At 42.6% G+C, this 21,230-nt stretch overlaps 1 protein-coding gene and 1 long non-coding RNA gene across 5 annotated transcripts in view; one reads left to right on the forward strand and one right to left on the reverse strand.

Moving 5' to 3' along the window:
• The window catches only part of LOC122894293 (myocardial zonula adherens protein), an 89,355-nt gene that overhangs the window by 5,403 nt on the left and 62,722 nt on the right, over window positions 1-21,230 (reverse strand). For 2 of the 3 annotated variants that reach the window (XM_044231910.1, XM_044231909.1), the window contains exons 11-12: window positions 16,699-16,782; window positions 3,202-3,302 (exon numbers count right to left, since the gene is read on the reverse strand). In XM_044231910.1, the coding sequence (XP_044087845.1) occupies window positions 3,202-3,302; window positions 16,699-16,782 (185 nt within the window). Of the gene's footprint in view, window positions 1-1,605; window positions 1,687-3,201; window positions 3,303-16,698; window positions 16,783-21,230 lie in introns of all 3 variants that reach the window. The other variant, XM_044231911.1, reaches the window with a different exon arrangement.
• LOC122894295 lies at window positions 1,011-8,589 on the forward strand. 2 transcript variants are annotated; one of them, XR_006381763.1, is made up of 5 exons: window positions 1,011-1,483; window positions 2,202-2,275; window positions 4,538-4,733; window positions 6,020-6,589; window positions 7,659-8,589. It is a non-coding gene; the product is annotated as an uncharacterized LOC122894295 (long non-coding RNA). The 2 variants fall into 2 exon arrangements; XR_006381762.1 differs by lacking the exon at window positions 7,659-8,589 and having other exon boundaries at window positions 6,020-6,637.

A 21,230-nucleotide genomic window follows, 5' to 3' on the forward strand; every position in this document is an offset into this window, starting at 1 on the left:
GTCACAAAAGGGGCTTAACTGGCTCTGTAAGTAAAAACTGATTTTGAATTTTTCCAGCATAAAAATGGAGCAGCAGTCATTGTAAGGGAGACGCCGTTAGCAGTAGGACAACATGAAAAGGCCTCCAGGTGGAGGGAGAAATAAGTCCGAGGTGGCCCGCTCCTGTCCCATGAGGCTGTGTGCCCAGCCCTGGAACATGCCAGGGCCACTCTGACATCTCCGCTGACAGAGGCCTCATCCATCATGGGCCTTCCAGAGTTTTATGCACTGTCTAGACGGTTCCAAAGCACGGAGAGTTTAATTGGAGAGCTTAATGCATACTGAAGCACCATTTGATCCGTTGAGCAAAATCACTTATAACCACCAGTAAAAAGTGAATGAAATGGTCTTGGCACCCCCAAATTCACTTATATTTGATGCATTGTCTTACAAGAAAAATCAGAGCCTTGGTGTAGTTAATAGTAATAATTGCTATTCTTTACTAAGTAAGTGCTTAACCAGTTACCATGCTAAATGCCGATTATACATTTAGTCCCCCTAGAAACCTTCTGAGATTTGGTAGTGTCCTCTTTGTTCCCACTTTAAGGATGAAATAATGAAGGCTTCAGAGCAATTAAGTGCTTGCCTAAGGCTGTGCTTGGCTGGCAGCTGGCTGGGCTGCGCAGCCCCATAGCCTGAGGCTCCCGAATGGACTACACTGCCAGGTTCTTTGTGAGAGAACAGGTAGAACAAAACTCATCTGCAGAAGAAAGACTTAATGCAGTACTTTGATCTAAAACATTTTGGAGGGGGCCATTTTCAAAATATTCTGGAAAACACCATGGGACCTTGTATTAGATGCAAGTTCAAAGTCCAAGTAAGAACCAGGAATTTGGGGGCGCTTAGATGGCTCAGTGAGTTAAGCCTCTGCCTTTGGCCCAGATCATGATCTCAGGGTCCTGGGATGGGGCCCCGCATCGGGCTCCCTGCTCAGCAGGGAGCCTGTTTCCCTTCCTCTCTCTCTGCCTGCCTCTCCACTTACTTATGATCTCTGTCAAATAAATAAATCTTAAAAAAAAAAAAAAAGAACGAGGAATTTTGTTAGAACATTCACAATACAATTTAGCAACCCTGTTTATTATTTTAAAATGACACACGTACCACACCAGGACTCCAAAGGCTTGCTTCCGATCCTGGCTGTGTGGCTTCCAGTGAATCACTTACCTCTCTGAGCCTCAATTTTGGGATCTATCAAACATGGGGATTAAACCCAACGAGGGGGTTCCATTTTCTTTATTCAAACAAAATCTTATTTGGGATCCAACATCTAAAACACACTAAAAGCTGCGTTTCTCAGTTTTGTGTCATTTTTGTTTTTCAGGAGGGGAAGGGTCCCCACAGGCCAGCTCTTTGCTCCCCTCCCGCACCCTGAGGCATCCGGAGGCCTCTCCCTGAGCCCCAGCATGGAGCCCGGAGCCTAGTGAGGCAGCTCAGAGAAGCACAGGTGGGAAACTGCTGCTCTGAATTCTCTAAAGACCCCGTGCTCCTTGCCACTCAGACCCGTGTGGCACCTTTCGCGTAGTAGGCACTTAATAAATATCGGAGAGGAAACGAATGGAACCTTACCCTGCCTTTTCGGAAATGCAGACGCGTAGCTTTCATTTCCTCTGCTGACTGACCTACGCAGTGAAAGTGCTAAGATGGATCCTGGGGGAAACCAAATGTTACATTTATGGAAAAGCTGCTTTTAGATGCTGAAGTGGCTTCCAAGTTCACCATGGCCATAAGTTAAGGGTCTGTCAGCACTTCCATTATGAAAACCGCTTTGTGGTTTCATAACTTAGCCATAAAAGTTTGCTTCAGGCTATCCTTCGGCATACAAATTGAAAACCTTGTTTTAAGCCAAAACGTGGGAATTAGAAAACAAACAATTTATTGGTTTCAGACATAGTTTTGCACCCATCTCAAGCCAAACAAGATTTATTATGTGGGCAATTAAAGTGGACTAAACGACTTGGTTCCTGAAAAATAAAAGAGAAGAGAAATGGCCAAACTATTTATATATCAGAAGGAGGCCCTGGACATGACCATTCTTTTTGGCCACATTTTTATTATGGACTTTGCCCCTGATATTAATGAGACGTTGAGTCTATTTACGTATCTTTTTCCCTGCTTGAGCCTGTTAAACCTGAGAAATCTACTCAAAACCACTGACTTTGCAGATTGGGAAATGGAGGCTCCAGCAAAGACGGCCCGGCCTGATGGCCTCGTGCTGCTCGCGAGGACTCGATCCAAGGTATGTGACATCCCAGCTCAGTGATGGGCTCACAACCCTTTCCCGCTAGATCGAACCATTCAAGGTTCCAGGATTCTGCACTTCTGTGGCCTGCTGCTATCTAACAGCCCCGTGATCCCACGGGAATTCACCCTCCTACACACAGTCGTTGGGGTACTTTGGGACTTTGGTTACCCAAATCACGGGCCACAAGCCGTCAGCCAAGGGCATCCTCATTCTCACCTTGTTTTACGTCCTCTTTGGGCCGAGCACAGCTGCAAGCACCTGGAGATGGTGGGTGGGTTACTGGGTCCCAGATTCTGATTTTACTAAGGAGAGACCCAGGCATGGGTGTGTGGAGCAATTTAAGGACAAATAGGTCAGTCCTCGAGCTCAGAAACGCAACTGGACCAACAAGGTTGTGGTCCTTGTTCACCTGTCATGACTGAAACCGCTCAATTTATTCATGACACTGAGCCAGTGCTGGACTGTGTCATGGCTCCGGGGCAGAGATGAATTTGTTCAAGCTTTAGACCCTCCCTCCTCTGTGCTACCAAAGCACCTCGCAGGTCCCTCCTGCAGTGTTGTAAATGCCTGCCTCTGTGTCTGTCTCCCTTCCCAGACTGTGGGTTGGGAAACCAACTTCATTCCTAAGCCTCTGGCACAGGTAAGGTGCGCAGCAGATGTTTGCTGAGTGAATGAATGAGTGCACAGAGGAACCAGTGCATTCACTTTCTTCAGCGCCCATGTCTCTCTCTCTGGGACGTGGCTTCCCCAGGCTTCTCTTTGCTACCCCCTCCGCCCTGCACAATGCCCCCAGCTGCCGTTTATCTTTGCAGAACTATTTTTGATAGAAAGAATGCAGTTCTGGTAATCACAGCCCCATAAAGTATTTTTCTGAAGTCAGAGAGGAATTTGAGTCAGGAAAATAGGAAATTCCCAAATACCTGGGGAGAAGATCGCAGCCCACTCCAATCTCTCTGGTCTCCACCTCAGGCTTGGCCTGGGTTTCTATTAAATAGTCCAACCTGCTTTGTAGTTCGTTATTCTAGAGAGGAGGAGAAAAGTACTTTTAGTCAAGCAAATAGGTTCCCCCACAAACATGCATGATACAATTCATACGTGTCATCCGATTTTCCCCTATACCATGGACATCTATCATAATGTATTTATTGAGCATCTCACACAGTAGGAATTACAGAAATAGATTGCTTGCTTCCTTACAGATAGCTTTCTGTGCATGTACGCACATATGTATCCAATTTTACATCAATGGAAACAAACAAAATATCCTTTTCTATGTTTAATTTGGGGTTTTCTTCACTCAATTTGTTGTGAATATCCTGCCATTGTGTATTAGTTTTCTTTTTAGGTCAGCAAGCTGTTGTAGTGGGTTCATTGCGTTCCATTGGGTGGATGTCCATTATTTATTTAACTGGTCTCTTATTGATGGCATTTAGATATTTATCACTTTTCTTGCAATTATAAATAAGGTACAGCTCATGTTTTAATACTCCCTTATTAAACTATAAAATGAGTAAGTCTATTAATTTAATTTAGTGGGAAATACCTCTATAACTTAATAATTAGTATTTCATGGGTTTGGAAAAATTCAGAATCTCAAACATATAAAGTAGAACAAGCTCCTTGGGATTAAAATTAGCATTCTAAACAGTTTTTTTCAGGCCAGAGCCAAACATTACATAGGTTGATGATTAGATGCTCAGGAATTGGAAATATGCCCCATGGGGGAAATGAAGGACAAAGGAGCAAGAGGGTTAAGGCTATTGGAATGAAAAGAGGAAGAGCAATGGTGCCTGATGCCTAAAGGACAAACATACACAAAATCCAGAGATTAAACCACTGTTATCTTGGGGTATTGAGTTTTTAAGTTCTTCTGTATTTTTCTATAATTTTTCTACATTTTCTCTTTTTGCATATTACTAGTTTAACTTTTTTTTTTCATCATAAGTATCCTCTTTAATCCCCATCACCTATTTCCCCCTCCCCCAACCCACCTCCCCACGGTGGCCCCACCAGCTTGCAATCCCCCGACAATGCAAGACGGTTCCTTTTTGTCCACATCCTCACCAACACTTGTTGTTAGATAGGTGTTGCCTCATGAAAATTCAGTCTATCTTCTTAGCTATATTCTCAGAGCAGGGCATGCCCAGAGATGCAAGATAAATATTTATTGAATAAATCAGTGCATAAATACTTTTATAAGGAGCATGTTATCTGCATGATTAGAAAAAGATGAAAGCATTTGTCTTTTCTTTTCAGGTGGACCGGAAGCTCACGTGTTCTTCTAAGACACTAGGTGAACATAGGAAAGTTCTTTGAAAAAGAAACTCCTTTGTTTCTAAAGGAAGAATGTGGCGTTCTAGCTCAGCAGCTCCTGCTCTGAATGGGCAACACCACGGAGCAGAGCACCAGCTCTGGTACGAACTCAGGAACTCACTCACGTTCTGTAAAGAAGGTCTGTGGATCCCTTCAGTGGGAATGGGACATGGTAGATGGGAAGAGAGTGCATTCCAGATTCCCTAGCAGCTCATGAGCCAGGACAGAGGGATGGGCTCCAGATTTCTCACCTAATGCTCAGGATGGGAGAATGTTGCTGGCTTACTGCCTGAGGTACAACATTTACACACACTCAAGTACACACAGCTTCCCCAGCAATGTCTGGATTCCCCCATTCTTAAGAAAGACAAAGGCAGAAGAGGCTTGCCCATCAACAAGCTCCAGAAATCCACCGCCTTGTCTCTTCTCAGTGTAGAGTTTAATAATTTCACATGATTCTGAGCTGACTACCTATAGTTAGGGGGCGTGAAAGGAAGACAAGGTGAGTAAATACGCCTTACCAATACACTGAACACAGTGCGTAGGGGATAAGGAGCCACAAATCCTTTGTTCTATTTCAGAGGAACTGTGTGTGTGCACACCAGACCCCCCACCGAAAGCAGAAATGAAAAACTGTACTCTTAAATTTAAATGCAAAAAACAAAAGCATCAACTACATATCAGGGAGTGTGTAAAGTTAGCTTGAGGGGAGCTGGTTAGCTGTTAAAGAACTAGGGCATGACTGGCACCCCCTGAGTTTGGTCTTGTGGGGGTTCAGACAACCAAGCAGAAGATAACAAAGCCATAAGTCCCATGCCAGAGGGACCTACCGAATATTAAGTGAGAAGTCAGAGGGGACGCCAAACTCAAGATAGGGAAAATGAGTGAACTCCATGAAGGTTTGCTGGAATTATGCAGGGGAAAGAGAGTAAAAGAAACAAAGGGATGAGTATTCCAGGATTGTGGAACATACCGGGTTGAGAACAAGCACCTTGTTGCAGCATACAGGTAGCAAGAGACAGTTACAAAGGGCTACATCTGCCTTTATAAGGACTTTGTATCCAATTCTATAAGGCCAGAGTCAACACTCGATTTTATTTCAGTCACTGGGCTTCCAGGTGAAAACCATCCTGGAAGGAAATAAAACTGGGCAAAAGGAAAGAAAACTCCTTAATTAGTCAAGGAGGTCACCGCAATTTCCTAGTTCAAGGAGTGAGCGCCACATTTATAGCCCTGAGGGCGGGCCCTTAATCAGTGGATCCGCCAGCAAAGAATAGTTATAAACTCTGGAAAGAAAAAAAAGAACAAAAACAAAAACATCTCTTAACAGTCTTTGGAGACTGAACAAGGACAGGCAGGCTGTAGGGGGGAGTGACAAGCTTAGAATAGGTTTTCTGTGACTCGTGTGTTTGTTTTTGTTTGCAGCTTTGCCCAAGAGCAGTATAGTCATCGTGGCAGCGGCACAGACACAAAAGAAATTCAACAGAAACATCATCTTGCTGGTAGATAAAAAACAGTAGAAGGAGCCCAGCATAACCAGGACTGCCAAGAGTAAAGGGGGAGCCAAAAAGGGGAGAGTCAGAGAAGGCAGAAACTTTAAATTCTGTGTAGAGACTCCACTCAAGTCTCTGGCAGATCCCCTCGAACCAGGCATGTGTGAAAGAAGTTTGCAGCCAAGGCTTCGAGAACAGAACCGAGATCTGAGCCATCGCCCAGTAGAGCACGGCAGGGTTGGCGGTGGGGCTAACCAAATCCACTGCCTAAAACAAAAACCTCAGCGCCATTCAGAACAGTAAAACAATCCAAAGCCTCCACAATAGAACATTTCCAATGTCCAGGATATAATCCACAGTTACTGAATTTGTGAAGAGTGAGGAAAATAGGATCCATTTCCAAGGAGAAAGTGAACCAACAGATGCTAATCCCAAGAGGACGTGGATGTTGGACTTTTCACACAAGGACTTTCAAGCAGCTATTCTAACTATGCTCAGTGAGGTAAGAGAAAATATTACTAATTGATGTAGTAACTACACACACACACCAAACGGAATTTTTTTTTTAAAGATTTATTTATTTATTTGACTGAGAGAGATCACAAGTAGACAGACAGGCAGGCAGAGAGAGAGAGAGAGAGAGAGAGAGAGAGAGAAGCAGGCTCCCTGCTGAGCAGAGAGCCCGATGCGGGACTCGATCCAGGACCCTGAGATCATGACCTGAGCTGAAGGCAGCAGCTTAACTCACTGAGCCATCCAAGTGCCCCCTAATGGAAATTTCACTGCCTGAAATTTTAAAAAGTCAATAGACTGAAGAAAACAAGGGAGATGACAAAGGAAGGAGTCAGGGAACATGAAGACCTAGTAACAAATCATTCAATCAAGGGTGTCTGGATAGAACAGTCAGTTAAGCACGCACTCTGGTTTCAGCTCAGGTCATAATCTTAGGGTCGTGCGATGGAGCCCCACGTGTGGCTCCATGCTCTGTGCAGAGCCTGCTTAAGACTCTCTCCCTCTGCCCCTCCTCCACTGCACTCTCTCTAAAATAAGTCTTTTGAAAAAAATCATTTTGATCAGAATAAAATGAAGATAGAAAAGATTGAAAATAATAAATGGAGCTTCCTGGAATTATGGGACAATTTTTTTTTTAAGATTTTATTTGTTTGACAGAAATCACAAGTAGGCAGAGAGGCAGGCAGAGAGAGAGGGGGTAGCAGGCTCCCTGCTGAGCAGAGAACCCAATGTGGGGCTCGATCCCAGTACCCTGGGATTATGCCTGGACCAAAGGCAAAGGCTTTAACCGACTGAGCCACCCAGGTACCCCATATGGGACAATTTCTAATGCCTAACATAGGGATACTAGAATCATAGAAAGAAAGGATAAAGAAGCTAGAGCAGGAAAAATAGTCAAATAATGGGTAAACATTGCCCAAATTTGGTGAAGGACATAAATTTGAAAATCCAAGAGTCTCAGCAAACACCAAACAGAAATCTACCATGGCACATCCTACTGAAACTACTGAAAATCATAAAGAAAAAAAATCTTGAAAGCAATCTTGTTTTATATATAGGGGAACAATAATTTGGATTACCACAGAAGTCTCCTCAAAAAGCATGGAAGTCAGAAGACAGCACTAAGAGAAAGAAACTTGTCCCTGAACACTCTGTGATTCAGTCATGAAGGTGAAAGGAAGAGCTCACTTTCAGATAAAGAAAAACTAAGTTAATTTGTCCCCATGCTGCTATCCTATACAGAATGCTACATAAAAGGTCTTCAGGCTGCAGAGCATTGATAACAGAGAGAAAGAGGTTTTCAGGAATGAGTGAAGAACATCAGAAATAAATACTGTATGAGTAAATATGAAAGACTGTATTTTCTCTTAATTTCTCTAAAGTACATGTGACTATTAAAGCAAAAATTATAACAATGTATTGTGAGTTTATAATTCATGCAAATGTGATACCTATAATAACTATGACAGCGGGGGGGGTAAATGGACATATATCTTGAGAGATTTCTACATTTTACACAAAATAGTACAATATTACTTTTAAGTGGACTATGAACAGTTAATATGTCATGATCTGCAGAGTGATGGCTAATATATTAGAGAAAAGACACAGCAAAATGCCAATAGATATATTAAAATGGGATTCTAAAAGACAAATAATCCAAAAGAAAACAAGAAAAAGGGAACAAATAAGCAAAACAAACCAGAGGGAGTAAACAGAAAACAAACAACGACAGACCTAAATCCTCATACCGATTATTAAAGGTCAATGGACCATATACTCCAATGAGAGAGACTATCAGAATATATTTTAAAAAAGCAAGACTTAAGTATGTATGACCTACCAGAGATGCACATTAAATACAGAGACATCAATCAGGTGAAAATAAATGCATGGAAAAAGATACACTGTACAAACAGTAAACTTAGAGGGCAGGAACAGCTATATTAATAACGCGCAGTAACAGACTTCAAGATGGAATATGAACAAGGCAGGGACCAACATTTCATAATAATGAAAAGGCCAATTTACCAAGACGTAACAATCAAAAATGTATAGGTATAATTTTTTTTTTTTTAACTTCATGTATTTTGAAGCTAAAGGGGCACCGGGTGGCTCAATAGGTTAAGCCTCTGCCTTCAGCTCAGGTCATGATCTCAGGGTCCTGGGATGGAGCCCCATCGGGCTCTCTGCTCAGCAGGGAGCCTGCTACCCTTCCTCTCTGCCTGCCTCTCTGCCTACTTGTGATCTCTGCCTGTCAAATAAATAAAAATCTTTAAAAAAAGGAAAAGAGTAGATGGTCTAAAGCCATAGTAATGGATTTTAACACCCCTCTGTCAGCAACTGTAATTGTTGTCAATTACGCAAAGATCAGGAAGAACATAAATCAGATAAACAATACTATCACAAAAAACTAAGTCTGATATTATAGAACACAAAAACAGCAAACTGTTTTTTTTATACTAAGCAAGAGAAACCATGTGCTGAGCCATAAAACAAGTCTTGATAAATTTAAAAGAATTTAAACCATACAAAATATGTTCTCTGACCATAACAATTAAATTAGAAATCAAAAAACAAATCTAAGAAAACCTCATATTTGGAGGTTGAACAACATACTTCTGAATAATACATAAGTCGAAAGAAGAATCTCAAAGGAGATTAGAAAATACTTCAAACTGGATGATAATGAAAATACAACCTGTCATTGCTTGAAGGGTGCCACTGAAGCAGAGTGATCAGGGACATTTATAGCTGCTGATCGTAACAGAGAAGAGAGCTCTAAAATCAATGGCCTAATGTCCACCTCAAGGAGCTATAAAAAGACGAGGAAAGTCATACAAAATAATTAGAAGGAAGGGAATAATGAATATCGGAGCAAAACTCAATACAATGGAAAATATCAACAAAGCCAAAAGCTATTCTAATTTTTTAAAACATTAACAAATGGATAACCCCCCAGCTAATCTGATCAAAGAAGGGGGGTACAAATAATAAGAGGGGTCAAACTAAAAGGGAACAACTAGATATCTACATGGGAAAAAAATGTATTCCCTTTCTTCACACCAAACACAAAAATTAGCTCCAAGTGGATTACAGATCACCATTAAAAAGCCAAAACTATAAAATGTTTAGGGAAAACCCTAGGAGAAAATCTCTGATTTTTTTTTTTTTTTGTAGTAGGCAAAGATTTCTTAGCACACAAAAAGCATAAACCGCAAAAGAAAAAAATTTATAAACAACTTTATCAAAAAATAAAAACCAAAAACCACGTCTTGAAGAAAATGAAAAAGAGGGGCACCTGGCTGGCTCAGTCAGGAAAGCATGGGACTCTTGATCTTGGGGTCATGAGTTCAAGCCCCATGTTGGAGGAAGAGTTTACATAATAAAAAAAGAAAGAAAGAAAGAAAGTCATGAAATGAGAGAAAATATTCACGATACATGTATCTGACAAAGATCTGATATCCAGAATATAAAAACCACACTTACAAGTCGATAATAAGAAAACAAAAAACTTGATAAAATAGTGGGCAAAAGATTTGAACAGACACTTCAAAACACAAAATATGTAAATGGCCAAGAAGCATTTATAAAGACACGCAACATCACCAGTGACTATGGAAAATGCAAGTCCAACCGCAACAGGACACCACTCACGCACCCTGCAGGATAGCTGAATTAGACTTGACAATACTAAGGGTGAGGATGTGGAAAACCTGGAACATTCAAACCGCTGTTGGGAATGCAGAAGACTACAGCCCCTGTGAAAAACCGTTCAACAGCTCCTTAGAACGTTAAACCTGCATCTACTATTAAGCCCAGCTAGCCCACTACTAGGAATTTACCCCAGGGGAGTAAAAGCCTACGTCCACGTAATGACTTGCCCAGTAATGCTCACCGCAGCTTCATTCACAGGAGCCCCACACCGGAAACAACCCGAATGTGGATGAACAAACACGTAGAGACAGAAATACAGCAGAGTGCCTGCCCCTCTGGGATAGAGGGGGCTGCCTACGACACAGATGCGGTCAAAATCATCACGCGGTGCGGGAGACGCTCGGTGCGAGAGTCCGCACTGTAGGATTTCATTTGCAGAGAATGCAGACAAGTCCACAGTGACAAAAAGTGACAAAGTGACCCCTCCCACTGAAAATAGAAAAACAGATCACTGGCTGCCTGGAGTGGAACCAAGAAAGGGAAACGGAGTCTTTCGGAAGTGGTGGAAATGTTCCGTATCTGGATTGCGCGGTGGTTTCATAGGTACACACAACTGTCAAAAAGTCCCTGAACTAGATACTTCATTTTTTTTTAAAGCTGTAATTGACAGATAACATTGTAGTAGCTTCGGATATACAACATGATGATTTGCTCCTGGTATATACTGTGAAATGACCACCATTATACATCTAGTTGCCATCTGTCACTACATACTTTACATGGATGAGGTTTATTTATGTGTAAAAAAAAAAAAAAGAAAAAAATCAACATGGTTAACCAGAAAAACCAAAACAAAAACAAAACACAGAGAAGGCGAGAGCCCTGAATATGGGCAGTAGGAGACAAATTAGAGAAGGAGGACGGATTAAGAAAGAGTTAAAACAGAAAAGTGCCAGGACCCGGTCCTCCGTGCGTCCCACAGACTATACTTGGGGTGAACTCAGGAAGGGCAACCTTGTGGAGGCCTGGCTCAGGCTCCCTGAAAGGCTGCTTCCTTCTGGGACCCTACCTCCAGTTCCCAGGTCGTCCTGCTCTCAAACACCGCCCCCTCGTGTTTAGATGGGAAATGCAGCTTGGGAGGCTGAAGGCCTTCCAGGAAAGAAGGACCTGGTACCTCATCTTTTGGCATTTTTTGGAAATCATGTCACAAATATACGGCAGCCACCTCCTCCCCCAACTCCCTCGGGCCCAGGAGAGCTTGCAGCCGGAGCCATAGCACATGCACTAAACAAGAATGTTTGCTCAATAAAATGCGGCCGTGGAGCCCCGGTACCCAGTGCTGCCGCCCCACTAGTACCCTGGAAAATGAGTAACAGTCCCAGCAATGCACAACGGACACGTGGGAGGTTTACGTGCCATACAACACACATTAAATGCAGGATGAACAAAACCAAGACGTAGCACTTCTTTCCTCTGACCTTTGAATTTTGCTGTCAGTTCAGGATTTTCAGCAGAGAAGAATGGAATCAGTTCTGAGTTTCGGAAAGCTGATCAACATTACGGAGGTATATACTTACGGTTTAAGTTCAGTAACAAGCTTCTATCAGAAATAGGGAATAAGATATTCCTTCTTCAGGAGGTGGGCAAGTGTAAATAGGGAATAAGGATAAAAGAATGGACGTATTTTTGTATAGAAAGATTTTGAGCTGGTTGATGAAAATGCAGTCTGATGGGGCCAGGCTAGAGCAAACTTCTGGGGATCTGGTGGGACTGGGGGGCTCAAAATTTGATAAGTAATCCTCAGGAAGTACCAATGATGGATTCAGAGACCAAGAGTATCCACATTTTCTGTTTTAAAAAGGAAAAGTAGGGGGAGGGGGAGAAGGAGGAGAAGGAAATATGTATCCATGACAGTGAAAGGAGACCCTGGGGCCCAGACAATTGGAAAAACAGTAAACACATACGGCATTTACAATGAGCCATATACTTTTCGAATCACTTAATATTAACTAATTTAATCCTCCTAATAAGTCTACAGAGAAGACACCATTTCAGAGAAGACACCCTTTAACAGATGAACAAACTGAGGCCCAGAGCAGTTAAGTAACTCGCTGGAGATCCCATAACCAGTAAGTGGTAGAGCTGAGATTTGAACTTGGGCAGCCTCACTCTGGAGCCTGCAGTTAGGGCCTTAATAAAAAATAGCTACTTTATTAAGATGGCATATAAGAGGTTACCAGGTATGTCTATCAAAACTTCGTAAAGATATTTGAAATACCACTTCTGGCATCAGGAGGGTTTAAAGCAGGTGATGGAAAGCTGTGGTATAAAAATGACTAGTGTTAGAAAGGCCAAGAGTATAGAAAGTCTTAGTGGCCAACAGAACCCGTATTGTAAAGTGATGTAATTAAATTTGGAAAATGTCAGTGTGACTTCACAATCTCAAGAAGACCCCTATTGCCCCCAGTTCTGTCATGACTAGTACTGGCTTAACAGTAGCCATAGAGCTTTAGCCATGACCAAATCCCGTGCCCAAAGTAGTTCTCAGTATAGCTCACCACTAAAATAAACCACGGCTCCGTGGACACAAGCCAATACTCTATGTTGAAACAAGACAAAAATGAGGATGAAAAGAATGAACCCAAAAGGATCAGGAGCCCTGCTACACAGGCAAAGAAGCTGATGGAGGAAAACTCTCCCTAGCTGAGTTGCGACAATTGACAATCAAAAAAGGAGGAGGAGGGGCGCCTGGGTGGCTCAGTGGGTTAAGCCACTGCCTTCGGCTCCGGTCATGATCCCAGGGTCCTGGGATTGAGCCCCACGTCGGGCTCTCTGCTCGGCAGGGAGCCTGCTTCCTCCTCTCTCTCTGCCTCTCTCTCTGCCTGTCTCTCTGCCTCCTTGTGATCTCTGTCAAATAAATAAATAAAATCTTTAAAAAAAAAAAAAAAAAGGAGGAGGAGAAAGAAACTATTATGATGGAAACAAGGGGAGTCTGAGAAATGCCTTGTGTTCAACAGTGTCTCTCAAAGGGAAAGTTCCTAGGAAGTGTACACGAAGATACTTTTTAAAAAAATAATTGTTTCAACTTGGTCCTGACAATGTAGATTTATAGGGCAATTTGTTTTGTTTTTTAAAGATTTTATTTATATATTTGACACAGAGAGAGAGATCACAAGGAGGCAGAGAGGCAGGCAGAGAGAGAGGGGGAATCAGGCTCCCTACTGAGCAGAGAGCCCGATGTGGGGCTTGATCCCAGGACCCTGAGACCATGACCTGAGCCAAAGGCAGAGGCCCAACCCTCTGAGCCACCCGGATGACCCCTGAAGATACTTTTAATAGGAAAGAAGGGTGATCATAAAATGTTAGGTCACAATTTATGTTGATTTTTAAAACTAGGAAGCCTTAATATATAAGGTGATATTTCTTTTATAGAGTATTAATTGTATGTATGTTTATAAAATTTGTGTCAAGTAAAAAAGACTAACAAAAGGAAACAGGTCATCCCAGACCTTAGAACCCACTGAAGGACCACTTGGCATTGGTAATCCTACAACAACCAGGAGGAAAGAGCGGCAGAGATCTACCGCCATTAGTGGTCACACACAGTTAACAAGGAACCAACAGTCAGCAGTGTGTTTGTACCATGGTAGGCTAGTCAGGCAGCCTAAAGAGGAAAGCCAAGTACTCAAACTCAACCTCTCATCTCCCAGAAGGTGAAATCTCTACCTGGCCCAACAAGGTAGAGTAAAATATTAATAAGGAATACGTAAATTCTTAATAGTTCTGACAGCTAGGTCAGTGCATCATGATAAGGGGTCCTGACCTTGAATCACCTTGAAGCCACCTCATCCTGAGGGTACCACCCACTCCCACAAGAATCAGCACCCTCTGACCTTTCAGAAAAGCTGTTCTGTCACCTTTGGATCTGAAAGATCCCTGCTCCTGTCTGGAAAGTGTTATAGTGATGTCAACTCTGAGAACACAGGGGGATAAGTAAAACAGCTTTGGCAAGATACAAAAAATAAGCACAGAAACAATGAAGAAATAAACTACACCCAAGATAGTTCATATTTTAGAGTAAGTTAAAGTATAAACATATTATTAAATCTTGTCATTATGCGCCCTATTTTGTGTGTGTTTCATCTGCTATTTAAGTGGACGTAGGAAGTGATCAAAACGAATCAGCCATACTACGTATGTTCATAGTGGGATTTAAAGAGCTTATGGGAATTTAATCAAACAAATTTATAATCAGGATTTAAGTGCTCAAGGAAAACTGGTTCTCAAAGTCTTGCTTATTGGACACACACCGAGGACGCTGCTGGCCCCGCCCATACCCTCTGGACACGCACCACTGCCTGACCTGCCACTTGTGACTCTGCCTGGGGGTTTCTTCTAACCACCAGACTGTACCTGGCTCTCAGGGCAGGCCATAGCTGCCGCATCCCCCAGAAGCAAGGCCTCAACCGATGGCAGACGGGTGTTAGTGGACCAATGCCCAGCTCTCTGACCTTTAGCTAAGGACAACTCCGAGGCCAGTACATCACGTCTCCCGGAGTCCCCCCACGTGACTGAACTGCGGCTGCCCACAATGGCGGCCTCCTCAGCAAGACACCACCCTCTTCCTGACTCACCCCCCACCCCTCCTCTACTGGGGCTTCCTGGGATCACTCACCAGATCTATTCTGTGGACTAATATCCACATCTCAGGGTCTGGGCAAGAGAGGAGTTTCAGAACTCGAGCATTAAACAAACCTCCATGTGGAATGTTCTCTATACACAGGATCCCCTCGCGCTTTCATAATCTACTGCAGAAGAGCTGTCCTGAGGGGCAGAGCCAGGGGAGGGAGAGGGCTGGTGGGCACTGCCTCTCCTGTCAGCACCTCCTTCATCTGTCCTGGACCCACAGGCGCCCACATGGACACCCCCTCTCTGATCTCACTGGGGAAGAAGGTGTGATTCCTCCCATGGGTTGTTCTGATTGGGGAGGACATTCTTAGAAACGTCCATATGTAAGGCTGGAGCTGCACCCAGGGACCACGGAGGGGAAGGGAGGAGGGGGACAGGGCAAGTGCCCATTTACTCAGCTGTTCCCACAACAAGACCCATGAGCTTGAATCTACCGCCAGGTCCCTGTGGGCCATGACTTTTCTAGGCGGTTCACTCTTCCCACAAACATGGCGATTAAGAGTTCAGGCTTTGAATTCAGGCTTATCCATTTCTACCATCACCTTGGCCCGGCTCCTTCATGCCCCTGAACCTCAGTCTCCCCGCCTATAAAGTGGGAGAAATACAATCTAACTCCTAGGGTTGCCTCTTAAGAAACATGCCAGGCACTTTCTCTGCACTCTCGCTGCACCGTGACACACCCGCAGGTGCACTTACCGTCCTCATTCTGTGATTCTAAGAAACCTCCCCAGCGTCACCCAGCTAATAAGAGGCAGATCCAGAGTTCAAACGTGGGCAAGTCTGATTCCACTCTTAGGCTCCAAGTTATACAAAGGATGTGGAAAGCAATTAATAGCGCCCAGAAACACCAGCTGCCTCACCAATGTCCTCTCTGTCCTGTCTCCATCCTTCCTCACTGTCTCCTGAGCTGTCTTCCTCGGGGAAGAACTACGCTGAGGTGCACAGATAGGAGAGATTCATGAGGCTCAGAAGGAAGGGGCTCGATGCCAAGCTCTTAATGAAGAGCCTCCAGTGCAAATGGATTTTGGCTTCTGCTTCCATTAATACCTAAGCTCTTAAGATTCTTCCAGCTCCATAATTTCCTTTTTTGGATCCTACACCACATCTTCATAAGGACTTTCAAGAAAGCCAGAAAGCCGGGAAAACTAAGCATCTTCAAAGTTTCAGGTGAAATCGAGTCACCTCCAAACCTGTTGACTCACTGTCACAGAGAAGTGGAGTCAGAACCCTGTCTCTCGGCCTGGCTCCGGCCTTACCCAAGCTGGGGGATCGTGAGCAAAGCCACCTGCTTCCTCTGGACCTCCTATTCTTTCTTTATTTTTTTTTCCCCTGTGCCTCCTTTTGAAACATTTGTTATTATAAAGACAACAATCCTTGTCTTGCCTTTCTTAAAGTTGCGGAGAGAACCACGAGAGGAATGTCCATGAAAATACCTCCCAAGTTATAAAGCCCTACATACATGCGGGAAATTATCAGTGTTACTCAACAGCTTATCAGACTCGCTAAGAAAATTCTGGAACAAGAAAAATGAAAGCCAAAAAGCAGAGGTGGGCAGCAGGCTGGGATAAGGAGAGTCGTTGGTAAAGAAAAACTAGCTGTCAGAATCCCATTTTCAGTGCTGGCAGTTAACCTTCAATCAATTTTATAAGGCCAGGAAATAGCCATATTTTTAATTAAGTGTCGGCGGTAGGCTCGGCAACATAAAATTTAATGGTAGAGAAGACACCAACTTAAAGAAACACAGCTTCTTACCTCTCCTTCTAAGAAAGAGATCTTTTCCAAAAGCTGCAATATTAAGAGCTGTTTCTGCTGCACCTTCTTCTTCAACGATTCAATCTGGATAGAAACAAATGAAGAACTGTTAATGAAAACCACACACAACGGTAGACACACACAAGTTAATCAACCAGAAGAGATGTCTTTGGTTGTCCTCCAATTAGAACCCGCCCTTCGGTTCTCTGTGTGTCTCAAGGAACAGGGTTAACACGAGACGCTCCCTGAACAGAGGGCTCGGTGGCCACATGATTTTGGAGTCGCACCCCATTAGGTTTGTTTGACCTGACGTTTCCAAACTGATTTTGCTGTGTAACCCTTATTAACATCCCATGTATGGGCCGGAGAGCATGCTCTGGGAGTACACACACACACACACACACACACACAATACTCAGCTTAAATTCGAGAGTCAGCCCGCATTTCAGACATTCAACACTGTTATTCCTGTTAGTAGATTCATTCAATCAGGTGTCAGAAGTTGTGGTCTGGGAACAGGGTCACTGTCACTAAAAAGTGCAAATGGAATTGAGAGGATCCAAGATTCATGTGGCTTGGGACAAAGACAGAGACTCAAGCTGGGTGTTCGCCTTTGTTTTTACAACGCGGTCTATCTTAGCTACTCTAACTCTGCTTTTCATTCATGTCATGTTCCACAGACAAACCACAGATGCCCTAAGAGCAGGAACCGGGGTGCTCCATTCCAGGCTATGCCGTAGACAACAGGCAATCATGGGAACAGTGTGCGGGTTTAGTCAGTAACCGGTGATTTGGAAGAACACACTAATTTCCCAACAACCTAGTATATTCAATTTGTGCATTTGCAAAATCTTAAAAAAAAAAAATCCATCTCAGTGCAAAAATGACACACATCTCCCTTTAGAAGTGAATCTAGCCAGAGCTAGGAAAAGACAGAAGTACAATCACATTGCCCTTTGACCCAGCAATCCCATTCCTAGAAATAGATCCCCAAAGACACATCGGCTAAACTACAAAATGACCTGGACAAAGGATTTGGGGCTTTGACAAGACACAAAGAAAACAGAACTCCATCAATCAATAAGTGGTTGATTAAATAAACCACGGTTCATCATGACAACGGATGACTGCGAAGATCTCTGGAGCAGATAAGCTGTTTCATAAGAAATACATGGTACGCAAGCTTTAGTGTAAAACCGAGGAGGCCATCGGAATGCATATACACTTGCAAAAAGAAATCCTGCAAAGGAAAAAGAAACCTTAATTATTAAGAAATAGTTGCCAATAGGGAAAGAAGGAAATCAGAAGCAGAAGAAAAGACTTTTTGGTAATACCTTGTTACCTACATTTAATTTTGAAAGCACATTTTACAGATTCAAAAAATAAATCTAAACCAAAAAGAAAAAAAAAAAGCGAACCTGAAAACTTGAAAATGCGTCAAAATAAAGGAGCTCCACTATATATCCAGTTGGTGAAAAGAATCAAGTGTAGTTTGAACAAGCTAATTTGGCTCTGTTTTTAGTGGGCTGTATTCTAAAAACAGAACTGCAAAGAACTCTCTTATTCGCTAGGAAAACTGTTGGTAATAATGTTAGTATTGTTGTTTTGTGTTGTTTTGAAACTATTTGAGATATTGCAGTATAATAATGTTTGGAACCAAGGTTTTTAGTGTAAAAGAAGGAAATACAAGTGTGAAATCAAAGAAATAAAAAGTTTTGTTAAGTTTGAAATGAAAATATTAGTATGAACTCATAAGTAATATTTTATTTTCCTCTGTTAAGTATACATTTCTTAATTCTGTCCACTGAGGAAGCTTAGAAATTTTAACAATAAACACATAACATACCCAAATTGTGGCATCTAAATACTAACCCTCACCAACCAAACATGGGTCATCTTCGAGGAACGGCTCATTTCAAGGGGTAAAATTTTCTAGGGGAACCCAAGACACCTTATGCCTGAAAACAAATGCATGAAGGGTCTCCCTTGGGCTAAGGATTATGACAATTTTAGCATCAAAAAGAATAATGAATGTAATTGAGTAAAACACATGGAATAAATAGGTTTTTAAAACCCTGAGTATGTTATGATTCTTCAAAAACCAAAACCAACAGCATTGACTAGGGAATGACTAGGGAACCAACTTCTTACTTAGAAACTTGGCAACTTAGAGGCAGACTTAAAGGCATGTAGCCTGCCTTTCTTGTACAAACTGCATTTTGAGATTGCTAATAAGTCCTAGGTAATGAGGGAAAGAGTTTTTCAGAAGAATACCAGTGAATAAATGGGGAAAGGATGATAGATGTAGAAAATCACCATTGTGCAATCCCTAGGAAGTAAGTGGCTCATTGTATTAGATGAATTAACAGATGAACCAGTCAGAGGCAAAGGTAAGGAAGAACTTTACAACTGCATTTTGGGCTGTCCCCATCTGAGTCCGTGATTGGCCTCAGCATCCCCCAAAGGGGGTCAATCAGACATGAAGACAGAGTAAACAGCACAGCACCAGGAAGTGTGCTTCCTCCCCACGCCAGCCCCCAAGAAAGGGAAAACTGAATCTCACCGTGTGCTAGAGCTAATGAACAAAAAGTGAATTCCCGAACGCAGAAACATTTATAGGACAACTGACCTGTCTCCTACAATGTCTCTGGGTGGGGGAAACTCAGCAGGGGAGAAGGATACACAGGGAGAAGCCTGTTCTAGATTAAAAGACTCTAGAAACATAACCACCAAACAAATGACCTTCTCTGGATACTGACTGAAGCAAGGCTTCAGTAAAAAAGACCATTTTAAAGACATTCCAGAAAATTTTAGGACACATGGGTATTATTGCATGATACCAAGGAATTATCATTAACTTTGTTCGGTGCGACAATGGCATCATGTTTATATAAGAAAAAGTACGTATGTTTTAGAGATGGATGGTGAGGTGTATAGGAAACAGAAGCAGGATGTCTGGGATTTGGTTTAAAATGACTGCATGAAGGGGAAAAAGAGGAAAAGAAGGAGCAAATACAGCAAAGAGAGCCAAGTTTTGCTGTTTGTTGAAGCTGGTCATGAGTCCAGGGGGCTTCATCGATCAGTCTCTCTGTCCTGAGTGCATCTGACATTTTCATGATAAAATATTTTAAATTCCACCTGGTGCCAAAAAATACAATCCTCCCACGCAAAAAGTAAGCCATAGAAAACAGAATATAATAAGAAACACATTTAAGAAAAACTGTCCAATGTTGATAATAATTAAAGAAATTATAATTAAAAACAGTAACAAGTTACCCTTTAATAATGATTGAATGCGCCCAAAACTACCAGCTAAAGAAATCAGCCCTGAAAGAGCTGGGAGGGGCAGCCCTTCTCGTGTGTTGCAGGTGGCATTGTAAATTAGAATGACCCTTTGGGCAATTAAGCAATAAATATTAAGAGCCATAAAGCTGTTCATACCCTTTGACCCACTAATCCCACTCCTGGGAATTTATCCTAAGGATATAATTCAGACATAGGAAAAAAGCTATATATACAAAGATGTTCTTGCTCCTATTATTTATAACAGAAACTGGAAATAACCTTAATGTCTAGCACTAAGGCACGGGGTGGTACATTATGGAATATCAATTTGATGGAGCGTATGACACAGACACTGCAAACACACTGCCGAATGTAAAAGTGTTTATGAAAATCCTTGAGGGATAAAAACAAAATAAAACAAGAAAGAAAAACCAAAGCTTGCAACGATCAAAAGTAAAAGCTGGAGGTTAGCTCAACAAAATCATACTGAAGTTGCTGTAGAATTACGGGCAAAAGGAAAGTTTCTTTTTCTTTAAATTTCCCTCAGTGTTTTAGGAATGGTTTTCAAAAAATGGTTCTTACGGTGTTCTTCTTTCATTCCTTCTTATAGTATTAAGACCTTTTAAAAAATTGATTTGAATTCTTTAAATGAGAGGCAAGATGGGTACTGAAATGAGCTACAATATTCCAAGGAGGTCTGGGTAAATTTCATCAATTAACATAAAAAGGGACTTGGAGTACCCTTATTTCACTCTCTCTGAAGTAATCAGAGTGGTTGGTGAGTCCAGGGAAGCAAGAGATGTGATTGAAGGCATTCTAATGGGCAGTTCATAGGAAGATATTGAGGATTTTCACTTAAAAATGGAGGAGATACAAGGCAGATATGTCGTCTGCAGGATGTGGAGAGAAGGCAATTCTGTGAGTTCTGAGAGAACAGAGGGCTGATGCTGGAGCAAACAGGCCCTGCCTTCTGGGGAGACAGAACGGCTATGGGAAGGATTTGGGGGGGGTAGGTGCTGAAGCTTCTGCTGACAAGTCCTGCCTTTCAGCAACTGAAGCTTCGAGAAGCAATCGTGCTCTTGGGCTGAGGGAATGCTGGGCCCACGCATTGGCTTTCATCCTCGAGCGTTCCTTACAGGAGCATCTTCCACGGGGGTTGATATGTTCGGATTAGACGAAAAAGGACACCAAGGATGACAGACAGGACATGCCTCGGCCCTCCTGTCCTACAAGTGTGTCAACTCGGA

The sequence above is a fragment of the Neovison vison genome, chromosome 13 (genome assembly GCF_020171115.1).
Source record: "Neovison vison isolate M4711 chromosome 13, ASM_NN_V1, whole genome shotgun sequence".
In the NCBI taxonomy this organism is placed as follows: domain Eukaryota; kingdom Metazoa; phylum Chordata; class Mammalia; order Carnivora; family Mustelidae; genus Neogale; species Neogale vison.